The sequence below is a fragment of the Cucurbita pepo genome, chromosome LG01, assembly GCF_002806865.2.
Source record: "Cucurbita pepo subsp. pepo cultivar mu-cu-16 chromosome LG01, ASM280686v2, whole genome shotgun sequence".
In the NCBI taxonomy this organism is placed as follows: Eukaryota; Viridiplantae; Streptophyta; class Magnoliopsida; order Cucurbitales; family Cucurbitaceae; genus Cucurbita; species Cucurbita pepo.
In genome coordinates this window covers 2,224,363-2,247,840 of record NC_036638.1, presented here as the reverse complement: position 1 = coordinate 2,247,840, position 23,478 = coordinate 2,224,363, and the positions used below count along the sequence as shown (strand labels likewise).

At 37.9% G+C, this 23,478-nt stretch overlaps 6 protein-coding genes across 8 annotated transcripts in view; 3 read left to right on the top strand and 3 right to left on the bottom strand.

Annotated features, from left to right (window-relative positions):
• The first annotated feature begins 312 nt into the window (after positions 1–312).
• LOC111780705 (probable zinc metallopeptidase EGY3, chloroplastic) lies at positions 313–4,088 on the top strand. The gene is made up of 6 exons (XM_023661184.1): positions 313–1,125; positions 1,394–1,591; positions 1,911–2,135; positions 2,551–2,789; positions 3,371–3,525; positions 3,606–4,088. The coding sequence occupies exons 1-6, from the start codon at positions 574–576 to the stop codon at positions 3,959–3,961; spliced, it is 1,725 nt and encodes a 574-aa protein (XP_023516952.1). The 5' UTR covers positions 313–573; the 3' UTR covers positions 3,962–4,088.
• Positions 4,089–4,224: 136 nt separating this feature from the next.
• LOC111805918 (F-box protein SKIP22-like) lies at positions 4,225–6,190 on the top strand. Its single transcript, XM_023691216.1, has one exon. The coding sequence runs from the start codon at positions 4,465–4,467 to the stop codon at positions 5,833–5,835; it is 1,371 nt and encodes a 456-aa protein (XP_023546984.1). The 5' UTR covers positions 4,225–4,464; the 3' UTR covers positions 5,836–6,190.
• Positions 6,191–7,311: 1,121 nt separating this feature from the next.
• Positions 7,312–9,955, top strand: LOC111794469 (tubulin alpha chain-like). Its single transcript, XM_023676506.1, has 4 exons — positions 7,312–7,553; positions 8,306–8,540; positions 8,632–9,002; positions 9,096–9,955. Exons 1-4 carry the CDS (start codon positions 7,461–7,463, stop codon positions 9,747–9,749), a joined length of 1,353 nt encoding a protein of 450 aa, XP_023532274.1. The 5' UTR covers positions 7,312–7,460; the 3' UTR covers positions 9,750–9,955.
• A 1,161-nt stretch (positions 9,956–11,116) lies between these two features.
• On the bottom strand, positions 11,117–15,657 carry LOC111794456. 2 transcript variants are annotated; one of them, XM_023676489.1, is made up of 4 exons: positions 15,347–15,655; positions 13,134–13,357; positions 11,473–11,580; positions 11,117–11,354 (listed from the first exon to the last, which is right to left on the bottom strand). In XM_023676489.1, exons 1-4 carry the CDS (start codon positions 15,558–15,560, stop codon positions 11,232–11,234), a joined length of 669 nt encoding a protein of 222 aa, XP_023532257.1. In that variant the 5' UTR covers positions 15,561–15,655; the 3' UTR covers positions 11,117–11,231. The 2 variants fall into 2 exon arrangements, with proteins under 2 accessions (XP_023532257.1, XP_023532263.1); XM_023676495.1 differs by lacking the exon at positions 11,473–11,580 and having other exon boundaries at positions 15,347–15,657.
• A 1,111-nt stretch (positions 15,658–16,768) lies between these two features.
• Positions 16,769–21,900, bottom strand: LOC111779961 (plastidial pyruvate kinase 1, chloroplastic-like). 2 transcript variants are annotated; one of them, XM_023660193.1, is made up of 8 exons: positions 21,670–21,900; positions 21,142–21,581; positions 20,916–21,003; positions 20,618–20,808; positions 19,751–19,869; positions 19,279–19,522; positions 18,457–18,691; positions 16,769–17,453 (listed from the first exon to the last, which is right to left on the bottom strand). In XM_023660193.1, exons 2-8 carry the CDS (start codon positions 21,544–21,546, stop codon positions 17,125–17,127), a joined length of 1,611 nt encoding a protein of 536 aa, XP_023515961.1. In that variant the 5' UTR covers positions 21,547–21,581; positions 21,670–21,900; the 3' UTR covers positions 16,769–17,124. The 2 variants fall into 2 exon arrangements, with proteins under 2 accessions (XP_023515961.1, XP_023515955.1); XM_023660187.1 differs by having other exon boundaries at positions 21,142–21,900.
• Positions 21,901–22,985: 1,085 nt separating this feature from the next.
• Positions 22,986–23,478, bottom strand: part of LOC111788283 — a 4,321-nt gene continuing 3,828 nt past the window's right edge. The window contains exon 3 of the mRNA XM_023668610.1: positions 22,986–23,366. Coding sequence (XP_023524378.1) covers positions 23,295–23,366 — 72 coding nt within the window. The 3' untranslated portion in view covers positions 22,986–23,294. The remainder of the gene's footprint in view (positions 23,367–23,478) is intronic.

Sequence of the window (23,478 nt, the reverse complement as noted above, 5' to 3'; positions counted from 1 at the left end):
TTTTTAGTTATTAATAAAAAGTACTTAAAAATAAGTTCAAACTTCAAATAATAATAATAATAATAATAATAAAAAGTTAGTTAGAGATATTTTTATTAATTAAATTGTAGTATTCTTATCTACTTCAGAATTTCAATTTAAATAATAGTCTAAAATATTTTTATACATAATTTATATTTAAAAACTAAAAATAATTTTATTAAAAGATATTAAAAAATAGAAAATAAATTGTAAATTAAGAAAGTAGGGACTTATAAGAGAGTGAGCTGAGTTATTAACTCCCACTAAGCACTGTTTACATCGTTAATCAGAGTTTAACATCGACTCGGATGAACAGCAAAACAGCTCGAAGAAATTCGCCAGTGAAAAATCTACAAATTTCATTTCAGCCGCACAAATTTTAGTCTCATGTCCCACAGATTTCATATGAATCATCGTGTTCTCCATTCTTCTCCAAGATTCTAGGCCCGTCTTCTAGTACTTCTCCGATCTTTTTATTTTCCTCCGTTACTCCATGGATTTCTCCATCTCCAACCTCGAACTTGAAACTTTCGATTTCGAACCAGTTCTCATATGGCCGCTCTCTCAATCGCTTCAAATTCATGGCTCATTAGTTACAAGGAAAGGCCCTATCGAAGCCGCTCAATCGCCAAGCCTTATAGTAAGAGTCCACTAGGGCGTAAAACTGAGGGATGCTTCCTCACAGTTTCCAGACCGATTGCAAGAAATCGGTTAAGATTCTCCGCCAGAGATGATTTGGAAAGTGAGCCGTCGTCGTCGTCGTCTTCGGTCGCGGTGGTTTCCGATGAGCGGGAGGGCGGAAACGACAGCGAGAAGGCGGAAGTGTCTGCCGGAGGAGATGAGATTGAAGAGAAGGAGAAACAGCAGGAAATGGATTGGAAGACGGACGAGGAATTCAAGAAATTCATGGGAAATCCTTCGATCGAAGCTGCTATAAAGTTGGAGAAGAAGAGGGCGGATCGGAAGCTGAAGGAGCTTGATCGTGAAGGCGCTGATAATCCGATTGTAGGATTGTTCGCTAGAATTGCACGCGAAAATTTGGCAAAAGAGAAAGAGAGATTAGAGAAGGCCGAAGAGACATTCAAGGCTCTTGATCTTAACAAGGTATGCATCATTTTCTCTCCATTTTTTTATGCGAAATATATGAAGGTAGTTGCCAAATGTTAAAGTATCATATTGAAATAAAATACTACAAAAATAATTGCAATACTAAAGAACAAAAATTACAAAAAGTATCATACATTAAATTTTCCATATATATTTTGTTACAGACGAATTATGTGCGTTTATTTGGTTCCTAGAACAAAATTTTCATGGTACGAACTGAGCCTTTTGAGTATGAACGACATTAAGGAACTTCTTTAATTTGCAGTTAAAGGGTTGCTTTGGATTCAACACATTTTTTGCAACGGATGTTCGTAGATTTGGAGATGGAGGTATTTTCATAGGGAACTTGAGGAGACCCATTGAAGAGGTGATTCCCCAGTTGGAGAAGAAGCTGTCCGAGGCAGCAGGGAGGGAGGTAGTCCTGTGGTTCATGGAAGAAAAAACTGATGACATTACAAAACAGGTAGAATCCAACTCTACAACACCATAGTTTCATAATGGAATGTAGATATCTATACTAATCTACTGTCAACATATACACGAGAAATTCGAGCTCAAAGGAAATGGTTCATGTCATGGTGACCATGTACCTAAATTTTGATCGTGTACTAGTTACCTTGACAACCAAATGTACTAACGTTAGACAGTCATACGATTATACGGTGAGCTATAAAAAGTCTTAACAAAATATGGAGATGATATTGATTGAAAATGGGTCCTTAACGTTCGATCATTGTCGATATTTAGATCTTTCGCTTACGTGTTGTTGGAATGTGTTATAGGTCTGCATGGTGCAACCCAAGGCAGAAATAGACCTTCAATTTGAGTCTACAACGCTGAGTACTCCATTGGGGTATTTTAGTGCAATAGCTTTGTGCGTTGCAACCTTTGGGACTATTGCGTTGATGAGTGGCTTCTTCCTAAAACCTGGTGCTACCTTTGATGACTATATAGCTAATGTTGTTCCCCTTTTTGGTGGCTTCATCTCCATCTTGGGAGTTTCAGAGGTATACTTTTCTCCACCATTCTCTCCATGTATTTTCGATTAGCTAGTTAGAATTTGGGAGGAGGCGGTCGAGAATTCGTAATTTAGAGTAGGGTCGTTCTAAGTTCAACATGTATGGTGGAGGTTCGACATTTTGGTTGAAGATCTGAATGTTGTTCTTTTGACAAATGGTTTCCATTTTCCTTCAAAAGCTTTGTGCAAGATTGAACATCTTTTGGAGATGCCCAAATCTTATGTGAGATCCCATGTTGGTTGAGGAGAGGAACGAAGCATTGCTTATAAGGGTGCGAAACCCTCTCTCTAACCGACATGTTTTAATAAAACTTTGAGGGTAAGCTCAGAAGGGAAAGCCCAAAAAGAACAATATCTGCTGGCGGTGGGCTTGATTTATCTCACAACGGGCTTGTGATTTGCAGATAGCAACGAGAGTAACAGCAGCTCGTTATGGCGTGAAGCTAAGCCCTTCTTTTCTTGTGCCTTCCAATTGGACGGGATGCTTAGGAGTGATGAATAACTATGAATCACTACTTCCAAACAAGAAAGCACTTTTCGATATTCCAGTAGCACGAACTGCCGCTGCATACTTAACGTCATTGGCGCTTGCAATCTCTGCTTTTGTGATTGATGGTGGCTTTAATGGCGGTGACAATGCATTGTAAGTTAAGCCTTCTCTAGTAGTTTAGCCTCTCTCTATGATAGCGAGCCTTTTATTCTAACAACAAGCTGAGGCGCATATAAGGTTTTAACGTCTGAAAACTCAAACATTAGATTGTTGACTATCCTCAAGAATGAATTTGTGATATCCCACCTTGGATGAGGAGATAAACGAAATATTTTTTTATAAGGGTGTGGAAACCTTTCCCTAATAGGTACGTTTTAAAAACCTTGAGGAGAAGCTCGAAAGGAAAAGTCCAAAGAGGACAATATCTGCTAGCAGTGGGCTTGGACTGTTACAAATTGTATCAGATGCCAGCGAGGACGCTGGGCCCCGAAGGGGGTGGATTGTGAGATCCCACAACGGTTGGGGAGAAGAACAAAACATTTTTTATAAGGGTGTGGAAACCTCTTTCTAATAAACACGTTTTAAAAACCTTGAGGGGAAGCTCGAAAGGGAAAGTTCAAAGAGGACAATATCTACTAGCGGTGAGATCTGTTCATAGAACAAGAGAAAACCTTTATGAGAGTGTGAGATCTGTTCTATTCAGTTCTTGATGATTCAGTTTCCTTCATTTGCAGGTATATCAGACCCCAATTCTTCTTCAACAACCCTTTGCTTTCTTTTATCCAGTTTGTTATAGGACCTTACACAGATGACCTTGGCAATGTCCTGCCCTACGCAGTGGAAGGTGTAGGGGTCCCTGTGGATCCCCTTGCTTTTGCTGGCCTTTTAGGTACTTCCCATCTTCCCCACATGAACACATTGCAAACCTCATTACAAGTCTCTTACACTCCTCCATGTTCTTTTCTACAGGGATGGTAGTCACATCTTTGAACTTGTTACCATGTGGGAGGCTCGAAGGAGGCCGCATTGCGCAAGCCATGTTCGGGAGAAGCACCGCAGCCCTACTGTCGTTTGCTACATCGCTCATACTCGGTATTGGTGGATTGAGCGGAAGCGTCCTATGTTTGGCATGGGGTTTGTTTGCAACGTTCTTTCGAGGTGGTGAAGAGATCCCTGCAACCGATGAGATCACACCGCTAGGAGATGATCGGTATGCTTGGGGTGTCGTCCTCGGCCTCATTTGCCTCCTCACCCTGTTCCCTAATGGTGGAGGTACATTCTCGAGTTCGTTCTTTAGTGATCCATTTTTTAGGGGTGACATATAAAGTGTACATATAATTCTCACTTGCTAATAGTCGAACGTGAGAGAACACCAAACTGACTCTATGAAAAAATAGAGGCCACGTATTTGTACATAAAAATTCTAGTCATCACATTACTCTAATTTTAATATAACTCGATAGTAAAAATATATATATAGTATAATAATAATAATAATAATGTTCTTAGGAAATTTGAATTTCTACCATTATATTTTATAATTTTTAGAAATAATTTAAATCTTTATATATTTCATGAAATTGCATAAGGTTATGGTTTGGAATTCCTCTTATAAAAGGAATACGGAAGATTCCACTACGTTATACCGCGAAATAAAACAGAAATAACGCTAAAAGCGGTCTTAGCGGCACAGAATATATAAACCAACGAACTCAACGAACCGCTTCGTTTCTTCCTCCCAAGAACGAATTTGAAATCGGCGATCTCCAGTCCTAATAACCAGATTTGAATCGGAAGAAATCCTGTCAAGAAAGGGCCAGATTCAGCCATGAAATTGCGGCTGAGATCCCTAGATTTCCAAGAGACCGTCGGAATTGAAGTCCCCGATCAATGCTCATTCGAGCACCTGAAACATACGCTCCTCCAAACACTCTCGCCTTCCGTTTCGGCCGATCCTCTTCATCTCTCTCTCAATCAAAAAGACGAGCTCCAAGTATCATCGGAGGAGGATTCGCTCTGCTCCATTGGTATTACTTCCGGTGATCTTGTTTTCTTCACTTTTAATTCTTCTCAATTTCCCCCTCGGGGAGCGAGATCGATTCAATCTTCTCCAGGACTTCTTCCTGATGTTTATCCACAAGATTCGTCTTCGTCGCGACCGCAGGTTGAAGGAGAGCAAATTCAGGGTAGCGATTTTGACCTTAAAGAACCTAGGTTGGAGAAATTTGAACCTGTATTCATCGGACCCGAGTCCTTGGATGCGGAAGCAACTACCGGTGGCATGATCGAGGAAGAGGAGAAACTCTTGGAGTCAGATTCCGAAGAAATGAACGCCGAGGATGAACCGATCGGAGATGTGGAAAAGAAATGTTCAAAGCCGATTTTCTTGAGGAGAGTGATGGAGGAGGAGTTAGGCTATGGTGATTGTAATGCTCACAAGCTTTTATTAACTGCCGTTCACGCTGTACTCTTGGAATCTGGATTCGTTCTGGTTGATCCTATTTTAGGTTCTGAGATTAGCCGTATCCACATGCCGGAAGACTGGCCTTCGCGATCATTTTCGATCTCACTCCGGTACACTTTACCTCAACTTTTGGCCGAAGGAGGCAAAAACTCCATTAAAACCGAGGTAGTTTTATTGAAGTTTCAGAGTTTGGGGAACTTTCTTAATGTTTATGGATCTCTTAGCTGCAGTAAAGGATCAGATGTTTATAGTGTGTCTTTGGATGAAAGAAAATTTACACCCAATCTTCTTTCGATTTGGATGGATCCAGTGTCCAGCCACATAATAGATGAACACGAAGAGAATCCAGAGAGGCAAGTTCTTGAATTCTGGAAGATAGTGAAGGATGCTATTTCATTCCCACTCTTGATTGATCTCTGTGAAAAAACTGGCCTATGTCCTCCTTCAAGCTTCATGCAACTTCCAGAGGATTTGAAGCTGAAGATCTTGGAGTCTCTTCCTATTGAGGACATTGTAAGTGTTCAATATGTGTGTACTGAATTGCGTCAATTGGTATCCAGTAATGAGGTATGGAAGGTGAAGTTCAATCAAAAGCTTGCTTTAGGGGAGGGTGCTGTTCTTCCAGGAAAGAAAACACCGGCATCGCGCAAACCCGAACATAGACTTCCACGACGAGTTGCTCGGATTCCGAGGCGAAACGCTTTCATGTCGCATTCTCGTTTGAGAGGACGATGAGTAGTCAAATCTGAGTTCCATTTAGGCAGGATTTTGCTGCAGTTTTGGGTGTTTTAAGCGAATGGAATGAATGAAAGTGTAAGAAATCTTGCCATGATGGAGAGATATCAGGTTAGGCCATGGATCTTTGTGTATCATGGACCCCTCAAATCTCTTGTTTTTGCATATAAGAAATGATTTTGAGATGCCCTCCCTAACCAAGGAGTTATGTTTAAGGCCGTGAGAACATGGAGGGGTCCATGATAAGAAACATTAAATATCTATGGTTCCCTATCTTCAACATCTTCCCACGTGGGACAATTATAAAATTTTCAAAAATATATTAAAAATTCCCGTAGATGGAAATTCAAATTTTCGAACTTTATATTTGTTGTCCGGTTAAAAAGTGATCTATCCCGTTTTCACATCGTACCTCTTCATGAAATTTATAATTCTATTTCTGTTAATTCATTATTACGTCGAAGGCCTATGGGTCGTGAACTTCTTTTCCCGGAGAAGAGGCAATTATGATATATAGGGAATAAGCATTGGCTAGCTCTGTGCCAGCAGCCCCGGTAATACAGAGGATGCTTTATCTAGAATGATTGGGCGTAAAGCGTCTGTAGGTGACTTTTTAAGTCTGCTGTCAAATCCCAGGGCTCAACCCTGGGTAGGAGGTGGAAACTACCAAGCTAGAGTACGGTAGGAGCAGAGGGAATTTCCGGTGGAGCGTGAAATGCGTAGAGATCGGAAAGAACACAAACGGTAAAAACACTCTACTGGGCGGACACTGGATTAATCACAACAACCACCATCATAAAATGCAAAAAAACAACAAAGAAAAATAAATTAAGTTAAATTTTAATTTTAGTATAAAAAATAATAAATACGAATTGAGTAAGTAATTTTTATGTGTTTTTTACTAAAAAATTAGATATATTCAAATTTTTGTTGTTATGTTCTAACATTTTTGAATGTTGTGAACTTAAAAAAATAGTTATAATTTAACTTAATAGCTTTTAAAGTGTAAATTTAATTTTATATTAATAATTTGTAAGTTCTAATTTGGATTATATTATTTGGACTTAATTTAAAATGGATGATTAATTATTCTAAAATTTTAAATTTAATTGGATGTTTTCCATTTTAAAATTATTAAAAGCGTAAAGAAACGAATTTAAAGGTTTTAAAATGAAAACTAATTTAATGAAGTAATAGTACAAAGTGCCAACCAGGGCCAGCTGTAAGGACCAGATCCAAGCCCACGGCCCGGCCCACGAAATCGACCCATTACCCGCCAATAACTCCAATTCAAATTTTGAAAAAACGAAAAAGGCGAATCTCCCTAACCATGGTTAAATCTCAACCAACCAGAGTAAACCAACTCAGGCTTAGCTGCCGTCCAATTGTCCCCACAACGGTAAAAAAATGTAAACCACTGCCCCTCTTCTTCCGTTCCATTCGGCTCTCACTATAAATACGCTTCTCCATTCATTTCCTTATCGTCTATCCGATCCAAAATAAGGGTTTCTAAGGGGAAGGCGTCTTCACAAACGTCTTTCTTCCTGTCGCGAGATATTTTATTTCTCTCCAGTTCCTTTTCAGATCTCTGTTTCTTCTTCTTCATTCCCCGTTCCTAAGCCAAAATGAGAGAGTGCATTTCAATCCACATTGGTCAGGCCGGTATCCAGGTCGGAAATGCCTGCTGGGAGCTTTACTGCCTCGAACACGGTATTCAGGTATCATTCTCTCTGTTTTTGTCCTTCATTCTCTCGATCTGTATGAAACTGTCGACATCTCTGCTTCGGTCTTTGATTTGGCCTGTGTTTTGTTTATTTTTTTTGGATTTACACGCGATTTGTGAAGTTTTCACTTCGTATCCTCTGGATCTGTAAGGAGCTGTATGCATCTCTGCAACCGTCCTTGTTTTGGCTCGAGTTTTGCTATTTATGTTTGATTTGTGAAGAGTCTGACTGTTTTCCTTCCGTTCACTCGATCTGTAATGAATTATCCGCATATCTACGCCTAGCGTTGTCTTGGCCGAGGTTTTGTTGTTCTTGAGTGTCTGTGAGTGTTTTATATGGCTTTTTACGAATTATTTGTTCAACTCCGTTTTCACAAATCTTCGTTATCTGTGTTATATATTCGTAAATCAGCTCGATCTCTGTTGTATTCTAGAGTACACTCCATGTATTATTTGAGAAATGGAATGTCGGTTGATCTATACGTCCAGATCTGGTAATGGAGTATATCTTAATGAGATTTGTGTGTACACTGTGTTTTCGTTGGTTCTTCCTGTATCCTCGTTACGTGCGTTTTTTTAACTTTCTTCCAATCCATGTTTTCAACAGAAGTCGCACTATCGCTTGTAGTATTCGGTGTTTGAACAATCGATGTATTTATCTTTGTATTATTAAATAATCTTGGCTTAAGAAACTCCTTCGTATGTGTACATCAATTAAACTGACGGAAACGTATTTGTACTGTACAGCCCGATGGCCAAATGCCAGGCGACACCACTACTGGTGGAGGCGATGATGCTTTCAACACCTTTTTCAGTGAAACTGGTGCGGGAAAGCATGTTCCTCGTGCGGTTTTTGTCGATCTTGAACCTACAGTTATTGATGAGGTGAGGACTGGAACTTACCGTCAGCTCTTCCACCCTGAACAACTCATCAGTGGCAAGGAAGATGCCGCCAACAACTTTGCCCGTGGTCACTACACCGGTAATTACTTGATCTTGATTTCTCTTGATTTATGTATAATTTAATTTAATCTTTTCATTCATTAACGTGTTCTCTTTATATCTTGTTTCAGTTGGGAAGGAAATTGTTGATCTCTGCTTGGACCGAATCCGCAAGCTAGCTGATAACTGCACTGGTCTTCAAGGATTCCTTGTGTTCAACGCCGTTGGTGGTGGTACTGGATCTGGTCTTGGCTCCCTCCTTTTGGAGCGTTTGTCGGTTGACTATGGAAAGAAATCGAAGCTTGGGTTCACTGTTTACCCCTCCCCACAAGTCTCAACCTCTGTTGTTGAGCCATACAACAGTGTCCTCTCAACCCATTCCCTCTTGGAACACACCGATGTCGCTGTGCTCCTTGACAATGAAGCCATTTACGATATCTGCAGGCGCTCCCTTGACATTGAGCGACCCAACTACTCCAACCTCAACCGCCTGGTGTCTCAGGTAGCCATTTAACGTTTCTCAGATCTATTCTTATTTCATACCATTAATAGCCATGAATTTTTGTTGACTTAATTATGTTCTGTATGATTTCAGGTTATTTCATCTTTAACTGCCAGTTTGAGGTTCGATGGTGCCCTGAATGTGGATGTGAACGAATTCCAGACCAACTTGGTCCCATACCCCAGAATCCACTTCATGCTTTCCTCATATGCACCAGTGATCTCAGCCGAGAAGGCTTACCATGAGCAGCTCTCAGTGGCTGAGATCACCAACAGTGCCTTCGAGCCATCGTCTATGATGGTTAAGTGTGACCCCCGACATGGAAAGTACATGGCTTGCTGTCTGATGTACCGTGGTGATGTTGTGCCAAAGGACGTGAATGCTGCTGTTGCTACCATCAAGACCAAGCGTACCATCCAGTTTGTTGACTGGTGCCCCACTGGGTTCAAGTGTGGTATCAACTACCAGCCACCAACTGTTGTCCCTGGAGGCGATCTTGCCCGGGTGCAGAGGGCTGTCTGCAAGATCTCGAACTCAACCAGTGTTGCTGAGGTCTTCTCCCGAATTGACCACAAGTTTGATCTCATGTATGCCAAGCGTGCCTTCGTGCACTGGTATGTCGGTGAGGGTATGGAGGAAGGAGAGTTCTCTGAAGCCCGAGAGGATCTTGCTGCCCTCGAGAAGGATTATGAAGAAGTCGGTGCTGAGTCGGCTGAGGGTGAGGACGATGAAGGAGAAGACTATTGAACATGATGATATGCCAGATCTCTCCTCATTGTTAGGAGTGGGTTATGTCTGTCTCTCTTCGTATGTTGGTGCTGTCTTTGTCTGTTATGTTTTTTTTTCTTATCATGAAATGTTATCCTGTGATAATTGTTTCCAAGGCTTTTGTGAACAAACATCTATTATTCTCATTTTAATCAATTTGCCATTTTATTAATGGCTTGTTATTTTTCTCTATTGTTTTTTAATCTAAAGATTTTATAAAAATTCTTTAGATCTGAGTCTTCCAAAAAACAAAATGCTCTCTTCTTTTGGCAAATTAATTCCAAATCAAACCCCAAAATTGTGTTGTTTTTTAGGTCTTTATTACAAATGAATACTAATTTTGATAAATGTAATATGCAAATTATTTTAGTATGACAAAATTGAAAGTTATACCTACCAGTGGGTGGAGATGGGGATGTAATTATCCAAGGGTCGGTCGATAATCTCTATCTCTCCACACGACTACAGAATTAAATAAAAAATTAAAAATTAAAAAGAAACTAGCAGAAGGGTGCAACTAATGACAGTTGAATCACAAGTTTCTTTATATAGTTTAATAAATATTTAAAAATTTATTTGATAAAATTTTCCTAAATAATCACAATTTTATAAGGTTAAATCAAACTATGAAGACTAATTCTAACCATTAAAATTATATGTATTAAATTCTAAGTTTCAAAAAAAGAAAGAAAAATGAAAAAATACAGATACTAAATTTTAAGTTAACCAATAAAAAAGAATTCCTAAAAAGACCCACAAGAATACCTAAAAGTATAGAATGTAACTTTAAAAAAGAAAATGACGTTGGAGTGTAACTGTGGATTCCCAAAAAAGAAAGACCCACGCACACCTAAAAGGTTGCCTAAACGTGGTGTCCAAGTCAAGAGTCTCTTTTTATGTTCGATCTACACGAATTTAAAATTTTAAAATTCAATTAGAACATCAAAAGCTCAAAACCCCCCTCCCAGCTTTCACAGACGAAAGCTAAAAGTAAAAAGTGAAAAAAAAGTCACCTAATGCCTTGAGAAATAAAATTATCCATAAACTAGATGGGTAAATTCTACTAAAAAGTAAAAAAAGTAACCTAATGTCTTGAGAAATAAAATTACCCATAAAATGGATGGGTAAATTCTACTAAAATGTAAAAAAAGTCCCTAATGGCTTGATAAATAAAATTACCTATAAACTTGATGGGTAAGANAAAAAAAAAAAAAAAAAAAAAAAAAAAAAAAAAAAAAAAAAACCAACTTGAGTATAGCTCGTCATAAAAGCATGTACTCTGAGGTCAGATATTGCAAGGACATTCTAGCTAAAAATCCTAACCAAAAAAAGTGTAAACAAGAAAATTCTAGCTAAAAATCATTTTCATATATACATAATATTGAAGGACAGGAATTAATATTGCGAAAGGGAAAAGTAAGTAGCAGAAAACCAACCAATTAGGATTATAATGGGTACCAGTCAATTTACACGAGGAGCTATTTGTGAAATCCTCTCGTCTTCTAAAGGAGCATATGGATAAACATATGGTGGAGGAGATGGTGGCGTTTGGTTGCCGTCGTGAACAAAAGATGATCCAAAAAACTGCATTGGAACAAAATATTTCAGAATGGTTAGTTTTCAGCTGGGGTTTTGCAATCAAGCACAAAGTCTAGCTCCTCTTTAGTACTTGGATGTTAATCTGGAATTCAAGAAGCCTTACAAAGTCTAAAGCAAAAAATAATGAAATAGTGACGACGATCAGCGGCCAGAATCCTAAGAAAAATGTTCCTCCAAGTGTTAGCAAAAGTTTAGCACGAGGGATCAACCCCTGAAACCAAATAAAACAATGTTAACCTTAAACATGTTAGAATGGTTGAGGATTGTTGGGAGAGGAGTCCCACATCGGTTAATTAAGGGATTGGTCATGGGTTTATAAGTAAGAAATACTATCTCCATTGAGTTTATGTTCAAAGTAGACAAGATGATCGAAATATATACTAGAAATGATAATCACTTGAAATTGGAATGAAAAAATAACGAAATAAGTAGAGCAAATTATGCAAGAAAGAAGAAATTAAAGCAATCATATAGAAACTGTTCTCTCTTTTAGAAGTGAGCCAAGAATCATTCTTAACTAGGGTGATCTTCTGCCAATGATATCGTTATAATGTTAGCGAATGGATCACACAGATTGTGTTCATTCCAGCACAAAATTAGGAATGAACTTCCCCAGTTTTTCCTAGGTTTTTGTTTGATAATAGAATACAGTTCCAGTGACATGTAGAAGGCTCAAATACTGCATACTTCAATTTCAAACCTCACTATGATGGATTCCGATTATGATCCTTTGCATGTCCAAGTAACACTTCTTTAAAAAAAAAATCTACAAGTACGTTTTGTTTTTATAAGAACTACTAATACAAATGACTAATTATTTCTCGATTATCTTGGGCTTCATGTTTGATGGTGCTTTTCTATACCTATAGAAAGTAAATCTTTCTAATTGAGCTATAGGGATGGAGGAAAGTTTGTGGTTGAGACATAAAATATGTTCATCAATTAATTAATACAACTTTATGTTCAACCTAATATTTAGTTGGCAACTACTAGTAGTTTTATATTTTATAAAAGATACCATCATATCACCAACAAACAACACCCTTGATTCTGCTTTTGGCTGGTTGCCTTGGGAGAATCGATATCAAGGACTTATTCAAAATTGTCTTGGGTAGTTTGACTTCAAATGGTGTGATCTTTGCAAGCAGGCACATCAAAAGAGCATTCTCGGATGCATGTTTTCTGAGAAGCTTTGGTAGAAATTTTTCAATACATCTAGTGTATTATCAGGAGTATTTCTTTCATTTCTAATCACTGATGTGTGGATGAGAATTGAGATTATTTTCATCCTCCCTTTACCAACGAAGGAAAGGTTCATCAGCAGTCAGCAGGCGGATTACTTTGTTGCTGTTTGGAGTATTAAGTTAGAAAGAATTATGAGGATTTTTATGGGAAAGAAAAGATAATGGTAGGATGTTTTGGAGCTTGGCTCACTACAATGCTTTTCTTTAGGCTTTTTCTCCAGAGAGTTTTTGGTCGTCCAATTGTTTTGGATGATTATCAACTTTGGAGCCGGCAACTTATTGTAATTCTTTTTTATAGATTCCTTACGTCTTTAGCTTTTGGTTTGTATGGCCGGCCAGTCTTTCATTGTTCTTGGTGAATGGTAATAATATTTTCATTAATTGTTCACCAAATTCTGGTTATTTTGGTCACAACTCTTCAAGCAAGGGAACAATAGAAATCAAAACAGATCAGATATAATGAATTGAGAAATTTGAATAACTCATAAACTCGAATAAATAAAATCATAAGGAAATTAACCTCAAGGCCTTCACTGTTCAATTGCATGGAACGCTCCCTTTGATTGGATAGGCTCTTGCTAACTTCAGTTGAAACAGCACTTGTACCGGAGAAATCTATGTTTTCTCCCGTCGTCTCACCACCCAGTTCAAATTCAGTGCTTTTAGTATCCTCAAGCAAGGAAGTGGGAGTTATACCTCTCTTCTTCAGCTCCTTCATGAATAATGATTCTGGAGGTTCTTCTCCTGAAAAAAGTAATGTATAACACCTTAAATTAACATAATCGAAGGTCTGAAACCGAAAACATTCTTCAATATATTCAACTCAAGTAATATACTGAATGCAAACACACGGCTGTGATGGTTTTTGAAGGTGATGCATGCCCATTAGTAGTCACAAATGAAATGGGGAAAACATTTTACAATAGTTTGACTGATCCAAACTACCAAGGACGGGAAACAGAGAATAATATGATGACAAATAAGATCGGCAAAAGATTTCTATCATACCAGACCTCTATAGAGATCGTGGGAGCAGCCAAATAACACTTTCTCTAACCTTGGAAAACACTAGGAGTCTTTTGAAATTGAAAGCATTGTCCATAAGCTACAATAAGGCGATTTAACCAGTCCCCAACTCAACAATATAGTCTTCTTGTATGCTACTTGTGGCAAACTCGAGTGGGAAGGTACGGCTTAGGCATAAAAAAATGTACAAGAAAATAGTCAAGAAAAGAGAATTTTCAGGTTCCTACTAGAATTAACAAAAACTAAGATTCAGAACATGAAAGATTCCGACTATAAAGACCTACTAGTAGAAGCATTACTACTGAGGCAGATACAAACTTTCTTGGAACATCAAATCAGGTGAACTCTAAAAGCTATGCTCTAATACGAAAAAGTTCTTCTATATGAGACCGAAGAAGAAAGGCCAAGTATGAACATGGTAAGAAGATAATGCACTCAAAAGAGACTTGCCTGGAAAGTTCATGGAAGATAAACTTGGAAGACTAAAGAAACCATGCCACTGTTACGCTGGCTGAACAAATCTCTAATGTCCGAAATGGAAATGCTTCTCAAAGGAGCAATTCGACCTTTAGCAAGCTGTTCAAGCAATCTAAACAAGCATAGCCAGCTACCACTCCTAATACAAGTACGGGTACTAGAACTGTTGGTTTGGTACAGATATGTAGCTTCCTAAAAGCTTTAACTATAACAACTGGACCAATAAAAAAACCAGGGTTACAGATTCATGGTTAACATAGATATTGGTAGGAATTATGGTTTTATCCATCTACCAAGTGTTCTCTGGCTGAATAACCAAAACTAAGAAATGAAAGACCATCTGAATAAACTTCACCGTGCAACTTCCGCCTCTTCTAAGAAAGTTAGATGCCTCTCCTAACTCTCGCCTTTTGAAACTAAGCAAGATGAGCTCTATGATAATGAACTATCTACTACCTTATTCTGTGGACTGTAGCACAAGCATGTGGCAAAACAAGATAGTACGAGGTCCATCCAACTATTCGTCGATTCTTCCCGAATTCTCTCGGTGCATTTGTGTCTCCATTTCTCACTTCGGAAATAAATAAGCAGAACGATGTCCACAATAACGAACATCAATTCATCAAGATATCCAAACAAGGAAAATGCACAGTGAATGAGATTTAAGGAATGACGGACGAATGGCTGGAAGGATCTTGTCTCGTACGATTTTTTCTACATGATTGAGCTAATATCCACAGAACAAGAAAATTCGGAAGTGACGAACAATCCGAACAACAAACTACACCACGCAAATTCTGCCTCAGCGAAGGCTTAAGCTACTTATTGCCTCTCTATCTCTCGCTCAAGTCTATGATCACTAGCATCAATTCATCAAGACATCCGAGCAAGGAAAATGCACTGAGAAAGATAAACCAGAAGTGACGAAAGAATAGCCGAATGAATGCTCGCACGATTCTCAGAAGAGCAAGATCATTCACGAGTGAGAGTGATGGAATATCCGAACAACATACACCATGGAACTATTGCCTCACCAAAACAAGTTAATTAGTAGCCTCTCGATCTCTCGCCTTCAATATAAGCAACACGAAGTCCATGATAACGCAAATCAATTCATGAAGAAGATCCAAGCAAGGCAAATCCACTGAGAACGAAAAAAAAAACACAGAACAAAAAACAAGACCGCAACAAGCAGAAGAAGAAGAAGAAGAAAGGCCGGCTAAAACTTACCATTGCTTTCCTTATGAGCATCCTGAGCAGCGCAACGGAAACTCAACCTCCTACAAACGCAGCCATATCTCAAACTTCTCCGACGGCCATGGAACCGTACAAACCTCCTCGAGGAATCCAACTCCGAGAAGAACCGGCTCGATTGGACGCCAAAACTCGGCTGAGAGAACGAAAGAGGAGAGACAGTTGATTTGAGAATTTGCAGAGCAGCCATAGGTAGAACTAGAAGTAGAACTAGAAGCAGAGATGGAACTTCCTTCCTCACAAGCAATTCAACGGGAGAAGAAGAATAAATAGTTTCATTTTAGTTTTCCAAAAATAACAAAAACACAAAACAAAATGAAATGGAAAAAATTGGTACGGAATTTTGCTATTAAAGCGTATACGCTCCGCCATGGCGCATTTTAGCAAAATGTAAAATTAAATGCTGACGTGTAAGGTGGGGCCCACACNTTTTTTTTTTTTTTTTTTTTTTTTTTTTTTTTTTTTTTTTTAAATGGGAGAGCTTGAATGAGGAGAGGCAAAAGAGGGGTATGCGTGGGGATAACAATGAATGATACACTTTGGCGTAGAGATTTCCACCACAAGGGGCTTTTCATTTACGACGTTTGGATAGTTTGTATGTATGTTTATTTCGAGGTCTAGGTAAGGGTTAAAACGGTCAATATTTAATTAATATTATATTTATCGAGTAATGTTCGAGCGCATAAATTATATATGTACATGTGTTTGTTTGAATACTATTTTGTTTTCATTATTAACTTTTGAAACATTGTCGTGAAATTCTTTCGACTTTTAATTGTTCTGTATACTTTGTGGACCTAATGGTTTTTAGGGTTTAGGGTCCCTATACTTTGTTGTGGACCTAATGGTTTTTAGGGTTTAGGAGCCGTAAACTTTTGTTATTGCTTCCATAAATGTTTAAGGTGTCTCTAAATAATATTACTAATTGTTCAAGAATATTGCTTCTTTTATATATATATAGAAACAAATTATTTGGTATGAGATTAATACATAAATTGTAAATTGCTATTATTCATTAATTACTTAATAAATATTTCAATAAAGAAATTCAATTGATTGTACTTTTTTTAAAATTATGATAAGCACTAATCAATTATGATTATTCAAAGAAAACCATGCAGTAAATTAATTGAACGTACAAGAGTGAATTAATTAAAATTAATAGATTATTAATTAATCAATATGGAGATACTTTAACTTTATGGGAAGTGTACGACAATTATTAAATTAGGTGTTAAAATAACAAAATAAATAAATAAACCATAATTAATATATATATATATTTTAATAAAGAGTGATAAATTACAGATTCAATTATACTTCAGCCTTTAAAACTTCTAATTCCTAAAACTTAAAATTTAATAATAAAATAAATAATATTACTTTAAAAATCAGATCTAAAGTTTGGCACATCTTTTGTCGTTTTCTACAAACATATCAACAATGGCCAATAATTTCAATAGAGTTGTTCAATCACCTAATATTAGCTATACTACAGCAAACAACCTATCAGACATGGCCACAAGTAACAAACCGACGTCGTTTCACATGTAATGAGATAGATATATGAGTAGCCACCACATATGGTACGTGCAATCACAAACGACGTCGTTTCACATGTAACGAGATAGATAAATCAGTAGCCACCACATATGGTACGTGCAATCACAAACCACTAAAAGGCATACTACAAAGCATCCTAAAGCAGTTTCCAGTATATAAAACCTCTGACCTGCCTTGGTTTTCTGTTTGTGCTACACGATGGATTTCAGCTGGATTGATTGGGACGCCATAGATGCAGCTCGAGCTGGAGAGATCTCTGAGACCATCAACACGAAGTCCCCTTGTTTGACCAGTCCCTTTGACTTCACAAGCTCGATTCCTCTTGAGATGTTGGCTTCTATGTCGTCTGAGAGGTCAATGCGCAGAGGAAACACTCCCCATTGAAGATTCAAACCCATTCTCGTGCTGTCGTCGTCGGTTAATGCGAATATAGGCGGGCTGGGGCGGTTTCGGGATAGAAGAGAAGCCATGTGACCTTGCTTTGTGAGCACGAATATAGCGTCTACTGAAAGTTTGTTGGCTGCAACAAAGCACATGGTGGTGTTAACTAGTTTCAGAAGCTTTCCTTTCAAAGGTAATTGAATTGTTTCTCAACCTATAAATGATATAATCAGTACTACCACACCCACCACGACACAACCCATAACTTTTTTGATACAATATGTCTCTGTGGTTGCTAAATGTTATCTACTTTTGTATATGACACTTTCTTTTTACTTCAATTCAGTACCACTAGCCATTTGTACTTTTATATCTGTGAGTGTCTAAACTAGCGAACCCTGTTGGCATAGAGAATTGTCTAACCCTATTAGATGTGGTTTTCAAGATAATTTATAGATCCTATGTTAGCCAGAGAGGGGAACAAAACATTATTTGTAAGAGTGTGGAAATCTCTCTTTGGTAGATGCGTTTTAGAATCGTGTGGCTGACGACAATACGTAAAATTGACAATGTTTGTTAGCGGTAGGCTTAGATTGTTATAAATAGTATCAGAGTCAAACACCGAATGGTGTGCCAGTGAGAATGCTGAGGCCATATTGGTTGGAGAGGAGAACAAAACTTTCTTTATAAGAGTGAAAACTTCTCCCTAGCAGACTGTTTTAAAATCGTGAAGGGACAAAAGCATACAATAGCTGCTAACGGTGGGCTTGAGCTGTCACACATATTAAATCTTAAGTAAATGACCATTATGTCTTGAACTCATTTCGTCCGAGTCTTTTATCGTTTACATTGACTACTAAGTCGATCTACCATGGTTTATCTCTCCCATCAAACGAAACTTGATTTTTTGAGAAGCAAACAGCGAAGATGATATGAAAGATTTTGTTAATATGTACTTCTAAACAAAAAGTACCAAATTGAAACTAACAAAGAATAACTTTATAATTTTCTTCTGCATGATTACGTAATAAAGAAGCTAGAAGTTAGACATGATATATGACCGAAAGGGGATTCTGATGTTATTTTCATGATCACACACGAAGGGATTGTTAAGAAAGCAAGTGGAGAAAAGTGAGTTTTACCCAATTCCGCTGCAGAATTGCAAATTTCTTCGGCAATGCGATCGTGCAATGACACCCCAAGTTGATGTTGGGGAAGGAAATGTTTCCTATTTTCTTCACGACTCCATAACTCCATTCGGCTGCTGGCTATCTGCAGAACCGAAAGCGCTTTCTGTCCATATGATCCTATGGCAGACTCTCCACACAGCATCAATGCATCGGCATACTGTCGGACAGCTTCAGAAACATCTGCAACCTATTGAACACCAAGACTGATCATCATTCTAGACTGATACCAGAGAGCACCAGAAATTTCAACTTGGAAATACGTTTTTGAATAACTCATATAAGGTATCAATTACTACCCAAGTCTACCATCAGTAGATATTGTCCGTTTTGACCCTATCGCCGTCAGCTTCACGATTTTAAAACATGTTTGTTAGGGAGAGGTTTCTACACTCTTATAAAGAATGTTTCGTTCCCTTTTCCAACCGATGTGAGATCTCACAATCCACTCCCCTTGAGGGCCCAACGTCATCGCTGGCACAGTGCCTGATTTTGGCTCTATACCATTTATAACATCTCAAGCCCACCACTAGTAGATATTGTCCACTTTGCCCCATTATGTATTACAGTCAGCCTAACTAGTAGATATTATCCACTTTGCCCCATTATGTATTACTGTTAGTCTAACGGTTTTAAAACGCATCTGTTAGGAAGAAGTTTCCACACCCTTATAAGAAATGTTTCGTTCTCCTCTCCAACCGATGTGGGATCTCACCAGAATTATAGTTGGATCTGTACCTGAAGTTGAAAAAAACAAACTAACTAAAAAACTCATACCTCAGCACGTGTTGGAGTAGGATATTCAACCATCGACTCTAGAAGTTGAGAAGCTACGATCACTGGTTTGTTCAGCTCCCTACAGACACTAGTTATCTCTTCTTGGACTGCCGGTATCTGCTCGAGAGGAATTTCAACCCCAAGATCCCCTCGAGCCACCATGATTCCATCAGAAGCCTTTATGATTTCTTCTAGATTTTGAAGGGACTCCAAGCTTTCAATCTTGGCCAATACTCTCACAGATCTGTGCATGAAAACATTTTTTTTATCCTTAACTACTAAAATGGGTTTTGAAATTACACAATATCAGTTTCAATAAAGAAGATTTCCAGACAATTTATGAATTGCGGCTAAGAAACCAGTGTTGATGAAAAATCAATTGAAAGGGACATCGGGATATATCGTTCGTGCCTAGTAGTGATATTCCAACCTAACTCATGCTAATATGTTGACTTCTTGAATCGATGCTTACTTTGCTGATTTTGCTGATAGGTAGCTCTTTAGATGCTTGACAGATTCTGCACTGCTCACAAAGGAAAGGGCAATGAAGTCGACGCCTTCCGAGATTCCAAATTCAATGTCGGACCAATCCTATAAAATGGTAAACCAAATAGTATAATACACTGTGAAAAACAGAGTTGAAAAGCAGAGAACTAGCATCATCCAAGAAGAAGACGTAATTCATTAAATTCTTCTCTCTATTTTTTTTTTTTGTTATTATTTTTTTACATTTTGACACATTAATGCGATCGTCAACCTTGTCAAAAGAGAGAGCAAAATTGCAGAAAAGTGGATAAAGTTTCTTCTGCACATAGATGTTGATATACAGGGATAAAACTTGTGATGCTGACAACCCAAGAAAATAAATTTTAAAAATGATCCTAAAATGTCGTTCACAATATCATTCAGAAACAAAATCTTATAATGTTGACAACCACTATGAGAAGACAAATTTTAATGATGAACATAACATTTTTGTCACCATACCATATTCAGTAAAACCTTGTCCTGTTGACAATAAGAAAAATTTTCAACGGTGAACCTTACATCATGTCCACGCCATTGGGGAGGGGTAAAAACTTGTGAGGTTCGATCCCACATCGATTGGAGAGGGGAACGAGTGCCAGTGAGGACGCTGGCCCCGAAGAGGGTGGATTGTGAGATTCTATATTGGAGAGGAGAAGCATTCTTTACAAGGGTGTGGAACCCTCTTTCTAACCGACACGTTTTAAAAATTTTGAGGGGAGCTCGAAAAGGGAAATTCCAAACGTACAATATCTGCTTCATCACAAGTAAATGATTCAGAATGAATATTGATATGCATCAGACACTTTCCTACCTTACTTGACAGCGTGGGAGACTCATGTTTTCTCACAACAAGCCTCCCATTCCTCCAAAAGCTGCATTTTGCTCGAGGAAGAAATAAACCAGGGTCTGTGCACTTGCAGCTTAAATCATTCCCAATCTTTTCCATAACTTCAAAGGATGCCATTCCCCCATCAATCACAATTGAATCACCCACTTGGATACCTGTAGAATTCAAACTCATATCCTATTTAACTTGTGGGATTCACACATTTCTTCTAATCACAATTCAGAAGACAGAGAAAACAAAAAAATGATTCAAAGTGCAGCACCTTCAGAAAAACCTTCATAGCTCGCTTGAACAGTAAATGGACGAGAGCCCTCGAATTTCTCAGCAGTAAACAACCAATTTGAACCATCCTGAACAATGATGGCCAGATAATTTAAACCCCGTTTTTCTTAAATTACAATGGAAAATAGTAACACTGGATCATAACTCTCTGTTGATTTGATTACCACTACAATTACAGCAAAAATAACAGAGATATAAAAATCTACCTCTACTTTGACGGAGGAAGGAGCTCCATGATCAACAACATGAATCTGACTTCCTTCAGTATCAATCATCACCGAAATACAAAATCCTTTTTCATTCAACTTCTTGATCTTCCTAATCACGTCATAGTGCCACTCCTTCGTGTTGTGACACATATTCAATCTCGCAATGTTCATACCTTCCAAAGCCAACTTCTCCAAATCATCAATCGCACAACACGCAGGCCCGATCGTACAAACAAACTTCGTCTTCCTCATCCCCAAAAACCCTTTCTCCTTCAATTCCCTCTCCGCCACAACATCAAGCCCTAATGTCGCCTCTAAACCGTCCAATCGTTTCAACCTCTCATCATCCTCCAAATCCATCTGCATTGCCGCCTTAACTCCAGTTACAACTCTCCCCTTCATCCTACCCCGATCGCACCAAACTGTTCGACCGATAACCGACAAACGAGAATCTGAACGTTTCACATCTAACACAGGGTTTATAGCAACGAAATTGCAACGAGCACGAATCATCATAGCACTCACCTCCGCCATTGACAAAAACTCGCACTATCTTCGGCCTTCTTCTTCCGCAAAGGCCTTGGATCGCTTTTGAATAGTGTTGTCGATCGAGTTTGAAACAAGAGTAACAACAAACAATGGTGGATTTTACCAGAAGAAGAAGGATATTCAAAGAGAAGATTATTGGGCAGAACCCTAATTATCGAGAATGGCGAAGACTTTTGTCGGGCTATCAAGATTTAAGTTGAAGCAATGAAATATATATTTAATTGGAAATTACCGGTCAACTAACTTTCCCGGCGCTTGATCGTGGTTCAGGTTCAACCTGCAACTGTCACGTGACCGCTGGCCACTGTTTCCTGCAGTGTCCTCTGCCGCCGTACCTTTTTCTGATTAAATTACAAATTTAACCTTCTCAGTTAGAATTTGATGTTTGTGATTTAATATAACACCTTTATCCATTTATAATAACTAATTTTAAATTTTAAAATTTATAGAAATTAAAAATTAAATGATAATTTTGTATAGTTTTATTTGTGGTAACAATATGTATTAAAAATAAAATATTTTATATGAAATATTTTTAATAATTCCAAAATTAAAACCATGAAAATATGAATTGGCTTTGATTTTTTTTTATATAAATAAACTTTGATTGGACAGGGTTGTACGGATAGCAGTGCAAAAGTCCAGCAAGATTTGCAGTCCCTATAATTTAAAATAATTGAAGTTTCATTTTTATGGTTGGATAAAATTTTAATTATAACAAATATTTATAAACATTTTATCCTATTATAAAAATTAGTTCTAATATTTAAAATTATAAGAACGTAACGGGAGAATTCAATCTAATATGAATTAGAAGAATTGAGTTGATTTTTTTTTGCTTTAAGACCCGATCCAATTCAAGTTGGATACAGGTTCGGTGGGTAAAGGACCAAGTTAACTCAACCAAACTCGATTACATAGAGAGAGAAGAAAAGGAGTTGAAACCAAACTCAATCCATTTCTCCTTCTTCCTCGAGCAACCCACATTCTTTTTCCTCGACCAGGTTCGAGCCCAACCTAATTTCTCCTCTTCGACAGTGTTTTGAGCGCCATACAAGTGGACTGAGCATACCCCTCCTCGGTCTAGGGATGCGTGCTATGTGGAGGAAGAAGAACTCGAAGGCTGAACATTTAACGTTGAAGTTGTGAAGCCCAAAGAATCGATGATGTATTGATATTTGATGTAGGAAAAATCGAAAACTGGGAAAACAACGAATAAGTTGAGCTACTACTAAGCATTGAAGTACCAAGACTGAGACGAGATTTGAGACGGGAGAAGACGAGAAAGCAACTGAAGAAAGAGAACATGAACACAACGTTCTATGTGAGCTTCATCAACTAGAATCACATTTTGTTCGGTACACATAAATCCGCTATTAATGTACTATTTTTCTAGTAAACTGGCTATCGATCGTCATTTTTCTAATTCTACTGGGAACTCATTTCATTCGATACACACATAAATTGGATATTGATGTGTCATCTTTCTAATTCTACTTGGATGTCGTTTATCTAATCCTACTAGAGCTCATTTCATTCCACACATATAAAATGCCTACTAACAACATATGAGCTCATTTCATTTCCCACATGTAAAACAGCTATCGATGTGCCGTCTTTCTAATTCTACTCGAGCGTCTTACTGGAGTCACAATCTCTTCCTCTTCGTTTCCCTGTAAAAGATTGAAAATGGTCATTAAATAGTTTTTAGTTATTTTAATTTGTTTTCATTATTTTTTCAAAAAAATCTGAAAATAAAGTAAACTAATCTTAAAAAAAAAAAAA